This window comes from Hemitrygon akajei, chromosome 6 (genome assembly GCF_048418815.1).
Source record: "Hemitrygon akajei chromosome 6, sHemAka1.3, whole genome shotgun sequence".
Classification (NCBI taxonomy): domain Eukaryota; kingdom Metazoa; phylum Chordata; class Chondrichthyes; order Myliobatiformes; family Dasyatidae; genus Hemitrygon; species Hemitrygon akajei.
The window spans coordinates 181,223,870-181,245,170 of NC_133129.1; the positions used below are offsets into that span (position 1 = coordinate 181,223,870).

Sequence of the window (21,301 nt, forward strand, 5' to 3'; positions counted from 1 at the left end):
TAACAATGCAGAATAAAGTGTAACAACTACAGAGAAAGTTCAATGCAGGTAAACATCATAACGAAGTAGATTGTGAGACCAAGAATTCATTAAATTGTACGAGGCCTTTCCAAGAGTCTTAAAACAGTGGGATAGAAGCTGTCTTTGAGTCTGGTGGTATGTGCTTTGAGCCATTTTGTACCATCTGCCTGAAGGGAAAGGGGAGAAGAGAGAGTGTCCAGAATAGCTGGGGTCTTTGATTATGTCGGCTGCTTTACTGAGACAACTTGAAATACAGACAGAGTCCAGAGAGGGGAGGCTGGTTTCTGTGAGGTGCTGAGCTGAGTCCCCAACTCTATGGTTTCTTGCGGTCACTTACGGAGGAGTTGCCATTATGCATTCATCAGAATGGTGCATTGATAAAAATTAGTGAGGGTTGATGGGGACTTGCCAAATTTCTTTAGCCTCCTGAGGAAGTAGAGGCATTGATTAGCTTTCTTGGCCATGACAGCAACGTGTTTGGACCAGGACAGTCAATTGGTGATGTTTACACATAGGAATTTGAAGCTGTCAACCCTCTCAAACTCAAGACCATTGATGTAGATAGGAGTATGTGCACTCCTCCCATTTCTGAAGTCAGTGACCAGCTCTCTTATTGATATTGTGGGATTGGTTGCTGCCATTGATGCCATGTCACTAAGCTCTCCATCTCCTTCCTTATTAATTATTCCAGAATTTTTCTTGCCAGAGCCATACTAACTGGTCAATAGTTCATTGTTATCTCTCTCCCTTTAAAAAGTACCTAGAGCACGAAAGACAATAGATTGTGTAACACTTTCTTGGTTTAAGATGGTGCCCCCTAAGATGTATGACAGCTTACTGGTAAGTTATAAAGCAAGAGATGCGACTAAAAACGTTACTTATAACATCTTTTCTGAAGCAAATTGTGGTGAACTGTCGCCGCAGACAGTGAGGAGGCAGGTGGAGGTGAGGCTGGTTCGGGGAATGGACTTTTCTGGGGCTCATGTTTTTCTCTCTCTCTCTTTCTCTGCACAGTAGTTTTTTGTCTTTTTTTAACTGGGTTATTCGAGTTTCATGCTTTGTGGCTGAGTGTAAGCAGAGAAGTTTCAAGGTGCATAATTTATACATTCTTTGATAATATATGTGCTTTGAATCTTGGACACCCCAAGACCCAGACCGAAATTACTGAAAGTGTGACAAAAGAAGTTAACTCACTTGGGACAACACACACAACATGCTGGTGGAACACAGCAGGCCAGGCAGCATCTATAGGAAGAAGCACTGTCGACGTTTCGGGCCGAGACCCTTCGTCAGGACCTCGTGCTAACTCACTTGGGCACTGCTTTACCCCCTACGTCAGCATGCATTACCAGCTCCCCATTTATGGGCACCCAGTTCAGAAGGGGCGGGTCATGAGGAGGATCTTCTGGTGGGCTTGCTTGTGGGCCTGACCAAGATGGCCCTTCATGGGTGGAGGCGGCAGAAAGTGGAGGACTGTACCGGGGCCGACTGCCTGCCCCTCTCCAAGGATACGTTTGTGCCTAGCTGTCCTCAGAGAGGGAGCATACGGTCACAATGGGTACTCTAGGGGATTTCCAGGAGCGGTGGCCCCCCCAGGGAATTGACTGTTTTATAGATGGTAGTAACCGTATTTTAATCACCATCTTGTAAATGTTGACACTCTACCTTGTATATTAGTTATGTAAATAAACATTTATAGTTTGTTAAAAACAGCTACTAAGAAGAAGAAACTGTATGAATAATTAGGCAGGAGTGTAGCAAACTGTTGCAAGCTCATTCTATTATAATTTTTTTTTGTAGCTGTTACATTTTATTCTGCATTGTTATTGTTTTACCTTGCTCTGTTAGTGCGTTGTGTAATCATTTGATCTGTATGAACAGTTTGCAAGACCAGCTTTTCACTGTTCTTGATAATAATTGACCAAACCTACTCACCCCAGACTTTCTCTCTTTTCCCCTCTCCCATCAGGTAAAAGATAGAAAAGCCTGAAAGCACATATCACCAATGACGGCTTCTGCTCCACCGTGATGAGATTATTGAATGGTTCCCTAGTACGTTAGGTTGGGCCTTTGATCTTGCAATCTATGTCACTATAATCTTGCACCTATCGTTTACCTACACTTACTTTCTTTGTAGCTGTTATTCTGCATTCTGTTATTATCTTGTTTTGTCTCAATGCACGGTGGAATGATTTTATCGGTATGAACAGTATGCAAGACAGGTTTCTCGCTGGATCTTGGGTACGTGTGTCAATAATAAAACCAATTCCAATTCCGACAATGAGAAGATAACCTACACCCACGCTGCGAAATGCATCTGTTCCCCACTGCATGTTGCTTGAAGCTTTCATGTGTACAACCTTAAGGACTGAAGGTTAAAACCTTAAGGATGGAATGGAGGTGCTCGACAAAGCAGTCTCCTAATTACCCCAGTAACTGGGGGACCACTTTGTTGAGCACTTATGCTCCATCTGTCAAAAGTAGGATTTCACAGTGGTCAACTATTTGAATTCCTGTCCCCATTCCTGTTCTGACATGTCGGTCCATAGCTTCCTGTTTTGCCATGATGAGGTCACTCTCATGGTGGGGTAGCAACACCTCATATTCTGTCTGGTTAGCCTCCAACCTGATAGCATGAACATTGATTTCTCCTTCTGGTAAAAAAAAATTCTCCACCTTCCCTGTTCTTCAATCCCCACTCTGGCCTCTCAGCTCTCTCTTACCTCTTCTCTTCACCTGTGTATCATCTCCCCAGGTGCCCCTCCTCCTTCCTTTTCTTCCATTGTCCTCTCTCATCCCCAATCAGATTCCTTCTCCTCCTACCCTTTACCGCTTCCACCCACCTGGCTTCACCTGTCATCTTCTAGCTAGTCCTCCTTTCCAGTTTTGAAGAAGGGTCTCTGCCCAAAATGTCAACTATTTATTCATGTCCTTATATGCTGTCTGACCTGCTGAGTTCCTCCAGTATTTTGTGTGTGTTGCTTATCACTATAAGGTGATTGGAGGGAAATGGGGGGGGGGGGGGTTAGATGTCAAGACTGTTTTTTTACACAGAGTGGTGGGTGCCTGGAACACCCTGCCAAGAGTAGTGGTGGAAGGAGATGCATGAAGAACATTTAAGAGACCCTCAGATAGGCACATCCTCTAAGAGAGACCACAACACTATGGGTCAAAGGGCCTGTATTTGGCTGTAATGTTCTGTGTTCTTAACCCTTACTGCATTATATCCTGGACTAGAAAGAAACCTTGCACAGTGTAAGAACACAACCCTTGCATCCACAATCTACACCATGAAAGTCTGCCACACAATACTTTCGATGTCAGGCTGACCCTCAGTTGCTGTGAACGAACAGGCAGGAGTGCACATTCCTGCAGGTTGATCATCCGAGCAGTGCCAGTAGGAGTGGCTGGATAAACAAGGCCAAAGTTTTTGCAATGTTGTGGTTAATGTTTATATTGCAGAATATAATCCTCGTAAAGTGAAGCTAATGTATCTGACCTTGGTGATATCACACTTGGAGCACCATGAAGCGTCTCATCTGTTTGTCATAAATAGGATGTTGTGTGAATGGAGTTTGTGTGGTGAATTCTAACTATCTGAGTGCTGCTACAAGAAAGCTGAATCCATCATCAAGGACCCCCACCATCTAGGCCAAACCCTCACGCTCTAAGGCCGGTCCCACACCATTACAAAGAAAACACGGCAGCATCTTCACGTTCGTAGAAGTTTGTGAAGATTCAGCATGTCACCTAAAACTTTGACAAGCTTCTATGGATGCATGGTGGTGGAGAGTATACTGACTGGTTACATCATGGCCTAGTATGGAAACACCAATGCCTGTGAACGGAAAAGCCCACAGCCCAATCCATCATGAGTAAAGCCCACCCACACCTGAGCACATCTACATTGTTGCAGGAAAGCAGCATCCATCATCAGAGACTCTCACCAAACAGACTATGCTTGTAATGTAGCTGGCACTTATTGGCTCCCAGAATGTCATTTTTATTATTTATTTATTTAGGGTTACAGTGCAGAATAGACCCTTATGGACCAAGGAGCTACTCTGTGCAGCAAGTCACCTATTTAATCCTAGCCTAATTATGGTGCAATTTACAATGACCAATTAACCTAACCAGTATGTGTTTGGACTGTGGGAGGAAAGCAGACTGTTTAAGGTGATAACAACACACACAATGTTGTTTGAATTTCCAGCATCTGCAGATTTCCTCGTGTTTGCTGTTTAAGGTGATGATGTGGTGCAATTTTTCCAAGTCAGCCAAAGCACACTGTTGTCAAGATCTGATGGTGACAGTCAAGTTAGTCTGATAGTTTGAAAAGGAGGAACTCAACAGGTCTGGCAACATCTGTGAGGATGGAGAAGGAATCGTCAATAGATTCACTTTCAAGGACTCTTGGTCTTGTATTCTCAATATTTTTGCTTATTTATTATTTTTTTCTTTTTGTATTTGCACAGTATGTTATTTTTTGCACACTGGTTGAACATCTGAGTAGGGTGGTCTTACATTGCTTTTGTAATGGTTATTATTCTTCGTACCAACTGAGCCATGATAAAACATGTACACTTACTTTAAATTTCTAATGACTGGTTGGTATAATGATACCGTGCATGAGTGTGTGTGTGTCCATGTATCAGTGTGCTTGTGTGTATGTTACACTCTTTGTCTCTGCATTGAGTCATATAGCACTACAGCACAGAAACAGGCCCTTCGGCCCATCTAGTTGGTGCCAAACTATTATTCTGCCAAGTTGCATTGACCTACACCTGAACCATAGTGCTCCCTCACCTCGCCCATCCACACACTTATCTCAATGCTGAAATTAAACCTGCACCCGCCACTTGCATTGGCAGCAGTCGGGGGAGAATGTACAAACTTCTTTCGGACAGCAGTGGGAATTGGACTGTAAGTTGTTACGCTAACTGCTACACCACCATATGGTCCACAGGAAGTGGTTGGGAATTTCCGGTTTAGGTGTCTGAAGCCGTGGCTGCTCATGGTGAAGTAAAGTGCAATGATTGACATGGATGTCTCTAAGAATGTGGTTGGGGCTGGAAGGAGGTGAGGTGGTAGATTTTCTTTTCTCCTTTTGCTACTTTGACTGTCCCAGGCCTTCAGCCATATCCCTGCCTGTTGCTTTGCCCCTCATTACTGCTGACCAAGGGACTGTTGGAGTCAAATTGTCCCCTTCTGACTAACTGGCATGGGACTCAGTCTGGTGGGAAATGAGATCTGCAAAGCACAGCCTGCATCCTGCCCTTTGTTAAACAATGGCACTCCGTGACATCAACCAGTCAAAGGCAGTTCAGCCTTGCTAATTGCTTGCTGATCTATCACTGCCTGTGGGGGCCATTCAGTAAATATCTGTACGACTTATTTACACACATGAATTCCAAAGTGTGACTTAATGTGATAATATTCAAAGTTCAAAGTATTTATTATCAAAGTACATATTTGTCACCATACTGTACACAATCATGAGATTCATTTTCTTGAGGGGTTTCATGTTGTTAGTAAGGAAGGCAAATGCAGTGTTAGCATTCATTTCAAGAGGACTAGAATATAAAAGCTAGGAGGTAATGTGGAGGCTTTATAAGGCATTGGTCATAAGACATACAGAGAGCATGTTTCCATTAGTTGGGGAGTTTAGGACCAGAGCGCACAGACTCAGAAAACAAGGGCTTCCCTTTAAAACAGAGATGAGGAGGAATTTCTTTAGCCACAGGATGGTGAATCTGTGGAATTCATTGCCACAGATAGCTGAGTATGCTTACTGCAGATGTTATTGAGTTTATTTAAAGCAGGGGTTGATAGTTCCTTGATTAGTGAGGGTGTCAACGGTTATGGGAAGAAGGCAGGAGAATGGGTTTGAGAGGGATAATAAATCAGCCATGATGGAATGGAAGAGCAGACTTGATAGGCCAAATGGCCTAATTTAGCTCTTTTGTCTCTGGTCTTATATTTATTTGTAGTCTTGGCTTGTCCCTTCTAATGAGGCTATGTACTTTTTTGTTTCCCACAGAGCGCCAGAAATTATATTGGGTTTGCCATTTTGTGAAGCCATAGATATGTGGTCACTGGGATGTGTGATTGCTGAGCTCTTTCTTGGATGGCCTTTGTACCCAGGAGCACTGGAATATGACCAGGTAAGCAATTATTCTAATCAATTGCTAGGGACTCCATTGTTCTAGGTAACTGCCAGCTTGCCAAATCTGGCAGAATGTTGCATTATTTTTCAAGATGGCATCAAACTGCTTTCTCCATGGCTCAGACCTAGTTGTTATTTAAGTTTGTGGGGATGGTTTTCGGGACAAAGAAAGGAGATAGAGGTCAGGTTAGGGGTTAGGGTCAGTGCTGCGGGGAAATTAGAGGTCATATTAGGGTTTAGGGACGGGAATGTGGAAAGGTTAGAGGTTAGGACTCCATTCTGCGTTCAGAGGCCAGTGATGTTGATAGGTGACAAAAAACATCCACAGTCCAGGCCTCCACTCTGCACTCAAAGGCTAGCAATGTGGACAAGTAACGAACGACAACTGTGGGTGTCATTCGATATTCTCCACTCTAGCCTCTTACGTCTTCTCCTCAGATGTCTATCACATCCCCCTGCTGCCCCTCGTCCTTCCCTTTCTCCTATGGTCCACTCTCCTCTTTTATCAGGTTTCTTCTTTGCCAGCCCTTTACCGTCTCCACCCACCTGGCTTCACCTTTCAGCTTCTAGCTATCTCCTTCCTCTCCACCCACTTTTATCCTGGCAACATCCCCTTCCTTTCCAGTCCTGAAGAAGGGCCTCAGCCTGAAGCATCAGCTGTTTAACCAGTTTCGTAGATGCTGCTTGACCTGCTGAGTTCCTCCAGCATTTTGTGCATGTGTGACATCTATGGATGCCAGGTTGTCCCAGTCAGTGTGATCTGGGGTCAGATGTCCACGTGAACAAGAAGCATGAGGAAATATGAGGTCAGGTCAGTTGATGATTCCAAAGATTGAGCTTATGGTCTCGTCATCAGCAAGTTTGGAAATGGAAACTGAAGATCAGAACTCGAAGGTCGATAGGTATTTCAGAAGTTGAAGGCCAATAGCGAAGCCTAGAGGTCCAGAGGCCTGACTTGGAATTGGAGGACTGTCCATGTGCGCAGGAGGAAATGGGCTTGTATTGCTGTTGTTTTGTTATTTGTTGATTTTTATGTTCTGCCTAGCATTGTGGGCATGCTGTCTTGGCGCCGGAATGTATGGTGACACCTGGAGGCTGCCCCCATCGCATCTTTGTGTTGTGTTGGTTGTTTATGCAAACGGCACTTTTCACTGTATGTTTCGATGTACATGTGATAAATAAACAAATCTGAGTCGTGATGGTCTTCGTAATTAAAAGAGCAGGAAGCAGCATTTTGTGTCAGAAGCTTACCCTTGAATGAAGAGAATGTTGTTCTGTTTCTGTTCTTCCTCATGTCACTTTCTTTGTTAAAGAGTGTTGTATCTTGATTTAGGGTTTACCAAAGGTCAAATGATCTAGAGGTGGAGATCTGCAGTCCCTGAGAATCAGGACCCTTTCATGAATTAAACTCAGAGCATAGAGACTGTAATAAGCAGTACAACGATGGGTAAAACCAGACTGTAAGGAAGAAGGTCACTTGTATTTCAGAGTACCGTGAGTTTCAATGACATACTGATAATTTAGATTTACACTGAGTTGCCACATTAGGTATACCTGTACACTTGCACGTTAATGCAAACACCTAAGCAGCCAATCACATGGCAGCAAATCAATGCATAAAAACAGGCAGACGTGGTCAGGTTTAGTTGTTGCAACACTTGCCATCTTCAGAAGTTTTCTGATGACTCTGCCATAGTTGGATGCATCAGCAAGGGAGATGAGGCTGAGTACAAGGCTATGTTGGGAAACTTTGTCACATGGTGTGAGCAGAATCATCTGCAGCTTAATGTGAAAAAGACTAAGGAGCTGGTGGTGGACCTGAGAGGGCTAAGGCACCGGTGACCCCTGTTTCCATCCAAGGGGTCAGTGTGGACATGGTGGAGGATTACAAATACCTGGGGATACGAATGGACAATAAACTGGACTGGTCAAAGAACACTGAGGCTGTCTACAAGAAGGGTCAGAGCCATCTCTATTTCCTGAGGAGACTGAGGTCTTTTAACATCTGCCGGACGATGCTGAGGATGTTCTATGAGTCTGTGGTGGCCAGTGCTATCATGTTTGCTGTTGTGTGCTGGGGGCAGCAGGCTGAGGGTAGCAGACACCAACAGAATCAACAAACTCATTCGTAAGGCCAGTGATGTTGTGGGGGTGGAACTGGACTCTCTGATGGTGGTATCTGAAAAGAGGATGTTGTCCAAGCTGCATGCCATCTTGGACAATGACTCCCATCCACTCCATAATGTACTGGTTAGGCACAGGAGTACATTCAGCCAGAGACTCATTCCACCGATATGAAACACTGAGCGTCATAGGAAGTCATTCCTACCTGTGGCCATCAAACTTTACAACTTCTCCCTCGGAGTGTCAGACACCCTGAGCCAATAGGCTCAGGACTTATTTTTTCCACTTGGCATAATTAACTTATTATTATTTAATTATCTGTGGTTTTATATTGCTATATTTCTTCACTATTCTTGGTGGTGCGGCTGTAATGAAACCCAATTTCCCTTGGGATCAATAAAGTATGTCTGTCTGTCTGTCTGACATACAAAATGCTGGAGGAACTCTGCAGGCCAGGCAGTATCTTTGAAAAAGAGTACAGTGGATGTTTCGGGCCGCGGCCCTTCAGCAGGACTGAAGAAAAATAGATGAGGACCAGAGTTAAAAGGTGGGGGGAGGGGAGGGAGATTTTTCTGCAACAGTGGTGTGCAGAGGGCATTTGTAAATTTGTGAACATGTTAAACCTCGAAGCAGATGGGCTACAGCAGCAGAAGAGCATCAACATACTGTACATGTAGTGGCCACTTTATTAGGTGCAGGAGGTATCAGAAAAAGTGGCCATTGAGTGTAAATGCAAGTATATAATGAACATGTTTAAGAAGTAAGAACCGTCTTTGTAGCTAACAATGAGGAGGAGCGCTTCAGGATAGAAAAATATGTAGATAGTCTAGTCAGTTGGGCAATAAAGTTGTGAATGGAATTCAATGGATTGTTTAATAGATGCTTTGCAAGGATGCCAGAAAGCAAGGCAACACATGATAAATAGCGGAACATTGAATGGTTCTGAGGAAAAATCTACTTTTGATGTACTGTCATAGTCCTCAAGGGTGGTTCAAAGTTTAAAGTAAATTTATTAATCAGAGTACTGTATGTATATGTCACCATTTTCTTGCAGGGATTCTGAGTAGAACAAAGAAGTGTAATTCAATTAACAACTACACACAGACTGATAAATGGTGAAAATACAAAAAGAAACAATAATAATAAATAATACTGAGAAAATTAGTTGTAGAGTTGAAAGTGAGTCTATAGTTGTGGAATCTGCTCACTGTTGTGGTGGGTTAAGTTATCCACACTGGTTCAGGAGCCCGATGGTTGAGGGGTAATGACTGATCCTGAACGTAGTGATGTGGGACCTGAGGCTCCTGTACCTCCTGCCCAATGGTAGTAGGACAAAGAGAGCATGGGGGTCCTTGATGGTCAGTAATGACAGATCAGTAAACATGTTGAAAGGGCATATGGAAATATTTCCTATTTTTAGCCAAGATGTGGAGTATAGGCAGAGATGTTATGCTAAAGCTGTATACACTAGTCATGAAGTTAGACAGCAAAATAACAGACCCTTTGGCCCAACCTGTGCATGCTACCACACTGTATATCACCTATCATGCCATTGTATTCATACTCCAAAACCACAACTCTTTGTGCCAGGAAGCTAAAATTCAGCATATAAAATCAAATGTAGACAAATTATTATTGAACAAAATAATTACAACCGCTGTCAGTGTACTGGTTATGAAAGTGTTACAGCATTAGTGCTTGAGTGGAAGACAAACTGGAATGTCTTCGTCTACGGATGACCGAGCGTAAGATGAGGAACTATTGCATGCTTGTTCTTGTGGAAACATGGCTCCAGACAACATCCCATGCATCATCAGTCATCAGGCCATGCCACGCAGGAACTTGGGCTAGTATTATTTTTGTGACTTTTGTGCTATGGTAACTATATGTGCTGTGAGCTGTGTGTGACTGTATGTATTGTGTGGCCTCAGAGGAATGCTGTTTCATTTACCAAGCTGTATACATGTGTATAGCTGAATGACAATTAAACTTCAACTTCAACTTGTCTGTCAACATTATTCTAATGACATGTTTCAGCTTAAAGTCAGTGTCAAATTAGTTTAATATAATAAGGTGTTCCTTTTTCAAGCATTCAGATTGAAATTATAAAGTTATGGAAGAGGTGGAATCTGTCCTTAGACTGGAATAGGAAAAGTTACAGAGCAATACAGCATTGATACAAACCCTTCGGCCCAACCAGTCAATCACGGTGTCTACCCAACTAATCGCAATTTCCCCCATTCGACCTATATCCCAGCAAGCCTCACCCTTCCAGTTCTTTCACCAGCTTCAACCACTTCCTCTGGAAGCTCATTCCATTTACTCATGGAAAAGGTTGTCTTTTTAAATCTTTCCCCTCTCACCCTAAATCTATTCCCCCCACCCCCCAGTTTTGGACTCGTCCAACCTGTGGAAGAGACTTACCATTCATCTTAACTCTGCTGCTAGAATTTAAAATATATCCATAACGTCTCCCTCCATTCTCGTACTTTTCAAGGATCTAAGTTTACAGGTATGCTTCAGTACTAACCTGCCTGATCATCGGCATTGCCAGCCAGATCAGATGACTGGGTATGGGTGCTTTTTAAATTTGCAACTGTAAAATTTTCTTTTTATTTTCTTTTTTAATTAACAATGCAGCAACAGTAACAGACCCTTCAGGCCCAACGAGCCCACGCTGCCCATTTACTCCCATGTGACCAATTAGCCTTGTAACCCGTACATCTTTGGAATGAGGGAAGAAACCGGAGCACCTAGAACAGGGATTCCCAACCTGGGGTCCATGGATCCCTTGGTTAATGGTAGGAGTCCATGACATAAAGAAAGGTTAGGTATCCCTGACCTAGAGGAAACCCAGGTGGTCACGGAGAGAACTGACAAACTTCTTACAGACAGCGACAGGAATTGAACCTGGGTTGCTGGCGCTGTGATAATGTTACACTAACTGCTAATCCACTGTGCTACCCACTTACTTCCGGAGTTCCTTGGGAATGGTCATCTCATAAACAACAGCTCAATGGATATGATTAAAAATTCCTGTTTCAGCCTGATACAGCTGAGAATCACAACTGTTTCCAAGGTCTGTACTGTTAATACAGATGTTTTAATGTGATGAATAAAAATATCGCTGGTTAAAACGGAAGGAAATAATGCTGATTGTGGCCATACTTCTTGCAGGATTCCTCATAGGAAACGTGGCTGCAGGTCAGGGATACAGGTGCATCTAAGAAAATGGGCTTTAGACTACCAGTGCTGACTATCTTGCTGGCAAGCGCACAGTCTCTAGTAAATAAAATTGAAGATCTCAGAGCTGAGGTGCTGTATCAGAGGGACATTAGGACTGCTTGCGTCCTTTGTTTCATAAAATCCTAGTTAACCCCTTCCACACCAGATGCAGCAATTCAGATTGACTGGTTCACTATACACAAACATGAGGAAATCTGCAGATGCTGGAAATCCAAGCAACACACACAAAATGCTGGAGAAACTCAGCAGGTCAGACAGCATCTATGGAAAAGAGTACAGTTGACATTTTGTGCTGAGATCCTTCATCAGGACTCTCCAACAGGATAGGACTGTCGAGTCTCTCAAAAGTATATGTGGAGGTGTATGCCTCATGATCAACTCCTCTTGGTGCATAAATGTATCAGTGGTATCCCAATTCTGCTCACCAGACCTGGAATATCTTGCAATTAAATGCTGTCCATTTTACCTGCTGCGGGGGATTCCTGAGATAATTTTGGTAGCAGTATACATTCCAACTCAGGCTAATGTCAACCAGGCTCCAGATAATCTGAGCAATGGGATCAACCTGCACGAAACAGCTCTCCCTGATGCCTTCACCATCATTTTGGGGGATTTTAACCAGGCCAGCCTGAAAAAGTCACTAAATAATTACCATCAACAAATCAGTTGTGGTACCAGACAAAACAACATACTGGACCATTGTTGCACCACCATCAAGAATGCCTACTGTGCTATTCCACGCCCTCACTTCGGGAAGTCTGATCACCTGGCTGTACTTCTGCTCCCTGAGAATAGGCAGAGACTGAAGACTGTGGCACCAGTAGTGAGGATCAAGAAGGTAAGTTCAAGGAAAGCACAGAAGTGCCTACAGCACTGTTTTGAATCAGTGGACTGGACTGTATTCAGGGATTCATCTTTGAATGTGGATGAGTATGCTGCAGTTGCTACTTACTTCATTAAAACCTGTGTGGATGTGTGCTGGTGAAAACTTGCTGTACATTCCCAAACCAAAAGCCATGGATGAACCAGGAAGTATGTCATCTTCTGAGGGCTAGATCTGTGGCACTTATGTATGGTGACCTGGGTCTGTATCAGAAAGCCAGGTATGACTTGTGGAGGGCTATTTCAAGAGCGAAGAGACAATTCCAAGCGAGGTTAGAGGCGAGATCAGATGGATGTCAACTCTGGCAGGGTTTGCAAAGCATTACTTCCTACAAAGCGAAACCCAATAGCATGAATGGCAGCTGTAATATATGGACCTATTTCTTTCAGAGCAATGATTCCCCCCCCCCCCCCAGCACTACATATTGATCTGTTGTCTGCGCATGTGCATTGCTCTCTCTCGCTGCAACCTGTTAAAGCCATCACCTGCGCATGTGCTTTTATTTAATTGGTACGTAGTTGCGCACAGACACAACAAATTGGTGAAGAGTACAAACCTGACTCTCAGAAAATATCACGAACTACACTGACAGTTACAGGACAAAACAGCAAGAGTTAAACAGTTGGAGCTCATAGGGCTAGATGCTTCAATCCCTTTGATAAGCAGGTCGTAACTAGGGTCATAGATTAGAGATCTTGAGGTGGGGCTTGGTGGGTGGCTGATGCTTCCCGGGGTCATCAGGTGGGCACCCCTCCCCTTAGATGTTTCATCATTTTAAGCCCACTATATCGCCAGAGGCCTCCGCAGTGCAACTGTGCACCCCAGGAGCACCCCCCTCCACATCTGGCTATCCATGGGTCATTTTAGGGCCCAGCTGCTGTCACTCCTCTTCATCCATAACCAGTGGGTGCTTCGCTCGGCTACCTTCGGGAGTTATTTTATGGCTTGCTGCTGGTGCTGGCCTCGGTCTCCCAGCCCCTTCAGCAACCTGACCATGGAAGTAGCCACAAAGCCTCTGCAGCCAGCCTCTACCGGGAAAATCTGCACCTTCCATCCATGCTGCTTAGCATCTGTGGCCAGCTCAGAGTATCTTACATGTTTTTGCTCTTACGCCTCGCAGACTGCATCTTCCCAGGGCACTGTGAGCTCTGAGATTACTATAGACTGCTGGTCTGAGGGTTATAGTGGCTATCTTCGGAGGAAATGGTAGCATTTTGCCAAGGTCAGCAGCCAAGTTCCAGTCATGAGCAGGCTCCAGTATGACTAACACCAACCATGTCAATGAGGGTGGCACTGTCTGCCCTTGCTGGACAAAGGCGATGATGGTTCTTCCAGTCTTATAGGGCTTAGAGTTGTTGTTCAGTCTTTGCTTCTCCACAGTGGATGCCAAACATCTGAGGACCTGGTTATGCCTCCATGTGTATCATCCTTGAGTGAGGCTTACTTTGCAAGATGAGAGGATGTGCTTGAGGTTTGCTGTTCTTCCACAGAGTGAACAAGCTGGGTCTTCACCAAGCCAATGGTTCAGGTTTTTGGAGTTGAGAGGACATCATACACTGCTCTTATAAGGAAGGTAATCTTTCTTTCTCCCTTTTCCCATAAGTCTTTCCAGCTGAATTTTATTTTTTCAGTGTTTTCCCACCTTGGCTGCTGTCCTTGTTTTGCCTGAAACACTGCTCTTGCATACCTCATCAGCTTCTCCTGTTGCTGTACTTCCTCCACCACCATAGCTTGCCTTTGCTTTTGTGTTGTTATCTTTTGTCAAACAAGCCTATTTGAGCCTGTCCCAAGGCCCCCTTTTCTAGATTGCACCTGGCCCACCATGTCTGCAAAGCTGGGTGCTGCTTTTGCCTGTTTTACCGACCCTGCTGGACACCACTTTCTCCCTGTTAAGCTTCTGGGTGCAGTATACCTGGACAACCTGTCATGGGCTTTCAGAAGAGTCATCTCAAGCCCCACCTTGGCACACTTGAACTCTTCAGTCAGCCCCACGACAGGCAACTCCAGAGCTCCTTTGCCATACAGGTAGATGTTACTTAGCGATCTTGGTAGGCCCATCCACTTCTTAATGAAGGAGCTAACTGTTCTCTCCAGCTTTTCAACATGAGTGATGGGGACTTCATACAGAGTCAGTTGCCACAACAGCCGAGGGAACAATCCAAACTGAAGGTACCAGAGCCTGGGGTTTCCTGGCAGCAAGGTCTTAGCGATAGCGTTAAGCCCTTTAATGATTTCTTCTTTCAGCAGTTTCACTTTATTTGTATCACTGAGGTTTACATCGTACCAACTTTCCAAGGTTTTAAGTGGCATTTCTGACACAGTAGGAATTACTTTCCCAAGCACGTGGAACTTAGTCAACCAGCTTTCCTTTGACTATAGAAATATTCCTGGACTTCTTCATTTTAATCGTCATTCAGGCCCATTTGATGTTTGAATGGAGCTTCTCAAGCAACCGTTTGGTACATGGTATGGTATTTGTCAGGATGGTTAAATAGTCCATAAATGCCTGAATTGGTGATAGTTGTAATTCTGACTTCAGTCGATCTCCTCCTACTACCCACTTAGAAGCTCCAATGATTACTTGCATTGCCATGATAAAGGCCAGCAGAGAGATGGTGCAATCTATCATGAGGATCCATGAGTAACAGTGAAAGACGCGCTGAATTTAAAGTGAAAATAACATGGCAGTAGCTTCAGTCGGGAAAGTTGACAAATTTGATAGCACTAATGAATGCTGGGAGGCGTATATTGAGAGGGTGGGATTGTATTGTAATGTGAACAACGTGAAAGAGCAAAAGAAAGCCCTTACACTTCTTACCTTAATGGGCTCAAGAACATACAGTCTTGTACACGACTTGGTAACCCCTGCAAAGCGAGCGAGCAAGACGTGCGATGAAATTGTTATAATTGTACAAAAATCACTTGAGCTCTAAACCGCTGGTAACAGCTGAGAGATTTAGAATTTTCAAAGGGAAACAGTCAAAAGATGAAAGCACTTTTGAATACATTGCAGAACGGTGCAAATTTTCCCAGTACTGTGACTTTAGGGATGGACTTTCTGATGCATTGAGGAACAGGTTTGGATGTGGCATTCATAATCAAAGCACTCAAAAGAGGCTACTGTCTGAAAGAGACTTACTGGTAACCTTAGAATGGGCATTGACCATTGCAATATCGTTAGAGACTGCAGCAAAACATGCAGCAGAACTACTGAAAAAGAGGTTAGAATGTGAAATGTGCAAAATGCCCCTGAATGGTGCAAAAAGCCAAAGATGTTGTTGATGTGGCAAATCCTCCCATGAATCAAATGACTGTTGGTTCAAAGAAAATGTCTGTAGAAAGTGTCAGAGACAAGGTCACATAGAGTGTGCAAAGCAGATGAAAAGCACAACCAAGTGAAAAGTCTCAAACACAAAACTAAGCAAATGCATAAAGTTAACAAATGTAAAGCAGAATCAGGCAACATAGAGCCTGACAAAGGTGAACTTTGTCTAGAACTGCACAGCAGTACTGAATCAGGTCACAGTGGATGTGTCTTGCGTAAAACTGAAAGTGGAGCTGGATACAGGGTCAGTTTTGTTTATAATTCCAGAGGCTGACTACAACTGTTTTCTAAGATACCATTAGAGGAGACCTCAGTGACACTTTTACACAGGCGAAAAAGTGTCCCCCAAAGACAAACAGAAAGTGAAGGTGACATATGGAGGCCAAAGGCAGCAGTTAGAACTTTATGTTTTGAAAAGTGGAGGGCCAGCACTTTCGGATGTGTATTGTTGAAAAAAATCCAACTAGACTTGCACTCAATCAAAGTGTGACACCAACAGTAGCACTAACCAGAGACTGGCACAACTGCTTAAAGCTAATGAGAAGATGTTTGAGGATACCCTGCCACAAATAGAAGACATTTTTTCATCTTTGGCAGGCGGGGAGAGATCTTTAAAGTTTGACTTGTCACAAGCCCATCTGCAAATGGAGATCGAGGAGTCAAGCAGGAGTCAACAATCAACACTCACACTCACAATTGGCACTGCATCAGCTCCAGCAACTTGGCAAAGAGCAATGGACCAAGAGCTCCAAGATATCCCAGGAACACAATGTTACCTTGATGACATCATTGTGACTGGCAAAAATGATAAAGAACACCTCTAGAACCTTGGTAAAGTGCCTACCAGGCTGAGTGAGTATGATCTGCGTGCAAAGAGAGAGAAATCTGAGTTTTTCAAGAATGAAATTTCATATTATTGTCATGTTATTGACAAACATGGCTTAAGTCACAAGAGAAGACTGAAGCATTGCTACAGACACTCAAACCAGAAAATGTGTTACAACTCAGGCCATACTTGGGCCTTGTAAACTACCATCACCAGTTTCTCCCAAACTTTGCTTCCAGTGAATGCACTGTTGCAGACAGGAACAAAGTGGAAATGGTCAGAAATATGTGAAAAAGCATTCACGGAAACAAAGAAACTAATAATATTCGATGAGCTACTCACCCATATGGCCCATCCCTGCCCATCAGACTGGCTTGCGATGTGTCCCCTTATGGCATTGGAGCTGTTTTGTGACACAGTATGAAAGATGGATCTGAATGCCCTATTGCATTTGCTTCAAGATCACTGACAAGTTCAGAAAACAGCTACACACAGATCAACCAAGAGGTCCTTAGTCTAGTATGGGGAATAACGAAGTTCCACCACCCTATCTGTGGACAAAAGTTTATGCTAATGACAGATCACCAGCCCTTGTATCCATTTTTAATCCCAGCATAGGGATTCCAGTGATGACTGCCACCCAGTTACAACATTGTGGGCACTATTCCTAGGAACCCATTCTTATGATATAGAGTTCAAGGGTACCAAACAACACAGCAATGCTGATGGCTTGTCACGTCTTCCACTATTGGCATCTGAAGAAATCTTTATACTGTGACCCATCAAAAGTGTTCCACACTGCATTGGTGGACCAGTTGCCGGTAACAAATTCTGAAATACACAGGGAAACAAGGAATGACCCGACGTTGTGAAAAGTCACCATGCAAAGGCAGCCAGCTCACGGTAACCCTATGTTTCCAGAGTTCTCAGTGAGACAACACCAACTGTTGGTATATGAAAGAATGCTGATATGAGAACCTTGTGTTGTTGTTCCCTCTAAACTGCGCATCGGAGTGTTAAACCATTTGCATGAAGGACACCTGGGTATAGTCAAGAAGAAGAGTCTTGCCTGGAGTTATGTGTGGTGGCTGGAAATAGATAAACAGATTGAAAACTTGGTCAAAAGCTGTTTGGGATGCCAAAAAGTTCAAAATGCACCCCCACGGGAACCATTACTCCCGTGGGAATGGCTGTCGTCACTATGGCAAAGAGTACATATTGACTTTGCTTGGCCATTCATGTGGACTCCATGATTCTGATTGCTGTGGATGCTTATTTGAAGAGGCCGGAGTTTATAGTAATGTAGTCAACCAAGTCAGCAAAGACAGTCTCCACTCTGAGGACTATCTTCTCCAGAACTGGCTTGTCAGAACATATTGTGAGTGACAACAGACCACAATACACGTCAGAAGAATTCCAACTTCATGAAGAAGAATGACATCAGACATTTCAAGTCAGTTCCTCACCACCCAGCAATGGATGGGTTAGCTGAAAGGTTTATCCAAACCTTCAAGAAGTCCATTAAAGTGATGGACAAGGAGGACATTTCTCTACAGCACAAGGTGGGCAATCTCCCTTTTGTGTATCCGAACTCTGTTCATGCGATGATAAATCAAACTCCTGCAATGCTGTTCATGAACAGGAATCTGAGATCTGGCATAGACCTCCTGAAACCAGGGAAGCACAGTATAAACAATTCAGCCCATTGCCAAGTGAAGCAGCAAGGAGATTGGACAGGAAGTCCTAGTGCGTGATTACCGAGAACACAAGAGGACACTCGGTACGATAGCTACAAGAACTGGACCACTGATGTACAGAGTGGATGTTGGAGGTCATACATGGAGACGTTATGTGGACCAGATACTGGATGCTCATCCCAAAGAACACATCTTAGTCAATTGCATCCAACAAGACGGACACATTATAGTCACCGGACTTACCTCTCATGTCACTGACAACAACGTGACATGGTAAACTGAGAACGTTATCTTAGACAAGACACCTACCAAACCTGATGCTGCTCCAGCGGTCCAGAGGCACGATGAGAATGTTATCGTAGACAAGACACCTACCAAACCTGATGCTGCTCCAGCGGTCCAGAGGCATGATGAGAATGTTATCGTAGACAAGACACTTGGCAAACCTGATGCTGCTTCACAGGTCTAGAGGCGCTATCCTGAAAGAAACAGAGCACCACCCAAAGGACTGAACCTTTAGAACTGTGAAATTAGTTATGGACTGTTACTGTGAAAGCATGTTTTTTGGAATATGGGTTTATGAAAGGGAAATTGAATGTTTTGTACATATACCGTTTTGTGTTGCATTAATCTAAAGGGGGAGGCAGTGCTATGTAGGATCTATTTCTTTTAGAGCAATGCCCCCCCCCCCCCTTAGCACTACATATTGATCTATAGTCTACGCATGCACATTGTTCTCTTTTTTGGTGCAATGTGAATACACCAGTTAAAGCCATCACGCGCATGCGTGCTGTTATTTAATTGATATGTAGTTGTGCACAGACAGAACAGCGATGCTTGACTTCCACATGAGCTCAACACTTTCTATGCCTGCTTTGAAAGAGAGAATGGAACTACAACTGTGAAGATCCTTGCTGCACCCGGTGACCCTGTGATCTCTGTCTCTGAGGCCAATGTTAGGCTGTCTTTAACCCTCGCAAGGTGGCAGCCCCCGACAGAGTAACTGATAAGTTTCTGAAAATTTGTGCCAACTGATTGGCGGGAGTATCCAAGGACATTTTCAACCTCTCACTTCTACGGGCAGAAGTTCCCATCTGCTTCAAAAAGGCAACAATTATACCAGAGACCTAGAAGAGTAGTGTGGGCAGCCTTCATGACAATAACCCAGTAACACTCACATCTATGGTGATGAAGTGCTTTGTGAGTTTGAGCATGGTTAGAATGAACTGTCTCAGCAAGGGCCTGGACCCACTGTAATTTGCCTATTGCCACACTAGGTCTACAGGTAACGCAATCTCACTGGCTCCTCACACGGCCTTAGATCACTCAGAAAATGCAAACACCTATGTCAATAGGTGTTAACAGGTTGAGGCGAGGTAGGTTACCTATGAGAAATAGAAACAGGAAATATGTCAGTGAGGACGATGTTCTACACTGGGTGTCAGATGTGGGATGTCCGGGAGACTCTTAGCCTTCCGGACGGCCACATCTGTACCTGGTGCATCGAGCTGCAGCTCCTTAGGGAACTGGAGATCCAGCTTGATGACCTTTGTCTGGTCAGGGAAGTGAGTAAGTAATAGAGAGAAGCTACAGGCAAATAGTCACACTGGGGCCTTGGAAGACAGATAAGTAGGTAACAGTCAGGAGAGGGAAGGGCAAGAGTCAGATATGAGAGGGTACCCATATGGATGTCCCCCTTAACAATAAGTACTTCTGTTTGAGTACTTTTTGGGGGGCTGCCTACCTGGGGGAAGCAACAGTGGCCATGCGTCTGCCTCAGTGTTTGGCCCTGTGGCTCAGAAAGGTAGGGAAAGGAAGAAGGCAGCAGTAATAGGGGACTCTATAGTTAGGGGGTCAGACAGGCAATTCTGTGGACACAGGAAAGTAACACAGATGGTAGTTTGCCTCCCAGGTGCCAGGGTCCGGGATGTTTCTGATCACGTCCGTGATATCCTGAAGTGGGAAGGTGAACAGCCAGAGGTTGTGGTACATATTGGTACCAACAACATAGATAGGAAAAGAGAGGAGGTCCTGAAAACAGACTACAGGGAGTTAGGAAGGTAGTTGAGAAGCAGTACCTCAAAGGTAGTGACCTCGGGATTACTGCCTGTGCCATACGACAGTGAGTATAGGAATAGAGTGAAGTGGAGGATAACTGCGTGGCTGAGGGATTGGAGCCAAGGGGCAGGGATTCAGATTTCTGGATCATTGGGACTTCTTTTGGGATGGGCAGGACCTGTACTAAAAGGATGGGTTGCACTTGAATCTGAGGGGGACCAATATCTTGGCAGGGAAGTTTGCTAAGGCTATTGGGGAGAGTTTAAACTAGAATTGCTGGGGGGTGGGAACCGAACTGAAGAGATGGAGGAAGGGGTGGTTGGCTCACAAATAGGAAAGCATGCAGGCAGTGCGAGAGGGAGGACAGGTAGGTGATAGAGAAGGGATATGCTTAGACTGATGGTTTGAGATGTGTCTATTTTAATGCAAAAAGCATCATGAACAAAGCGGATGAGCTTAGAGCTTGGATCAGTACTTGGAGCTATGATGTTGTAGCCATTACAGAGACTTGGATGGTTCAGGGGCAGGAATGGTTACATAGAGTGCCGGGCTTTAGATGTTTCAGAAAGGACAGAGAGGGAGGCAAAAGAGATGGGGGTGTGACACTGCTGATCAGAGATAGTGTCAGGGCTACAGAAAAGGAGGTAGTCAGAGGGATTGTCTACAGAGTCTCTGTAGGTGGAAGTTAGAAACAGGAAGGAGTCAATAACTTTACTGGGTGTTTTTTTTTATAGACTACCCCATAGTAACAGGGACATCGAGGAGCAGATAAGGAGACAGATTCTGGAAAGGTGTAATAATAGCAGGGTTGTTGTGGTGGGAGATTTTAATTTCCCAAATATTGATTGGCATTTCCCTAGAGCAAGGGGTTTAGATGGAGTTTGTTAGGTGTGTTCAGGAAGGTTTCCTGACACAATTAGTAGATATGCCTGCAAGAGGAGAGGCGGTACTTGAT

At 44.2% G+C, this 21,301-nt stretch overlaps 1 protein-coding gene across 7 annotated transcripts in view; it reads left to right on the top strand.

The window, feature by feature from the left end:
* hipk3a (homeodomain interacting protein kinase 3a) overlaps window positions 1-21,301 on the top strand; it is a 238,865-nt gene that overhangs the window by 160,180 nt on the left and 57,384 nt on the right. For all 7 annotated transcript variants that reach the window (XM_073049871.1, XM_073049872.1, XM_073049870.1 and 4 more), the window contains one exon: window positions 6,062-6,185. In XM_073049871.1, the coding sequence (XP_072905972.1) occupies window positions 6,062-6,185 (124 nt within the window). The remainder of the gene's footprint in view (window positions 1-6,061; window positions 6,186-21,301) is intronic.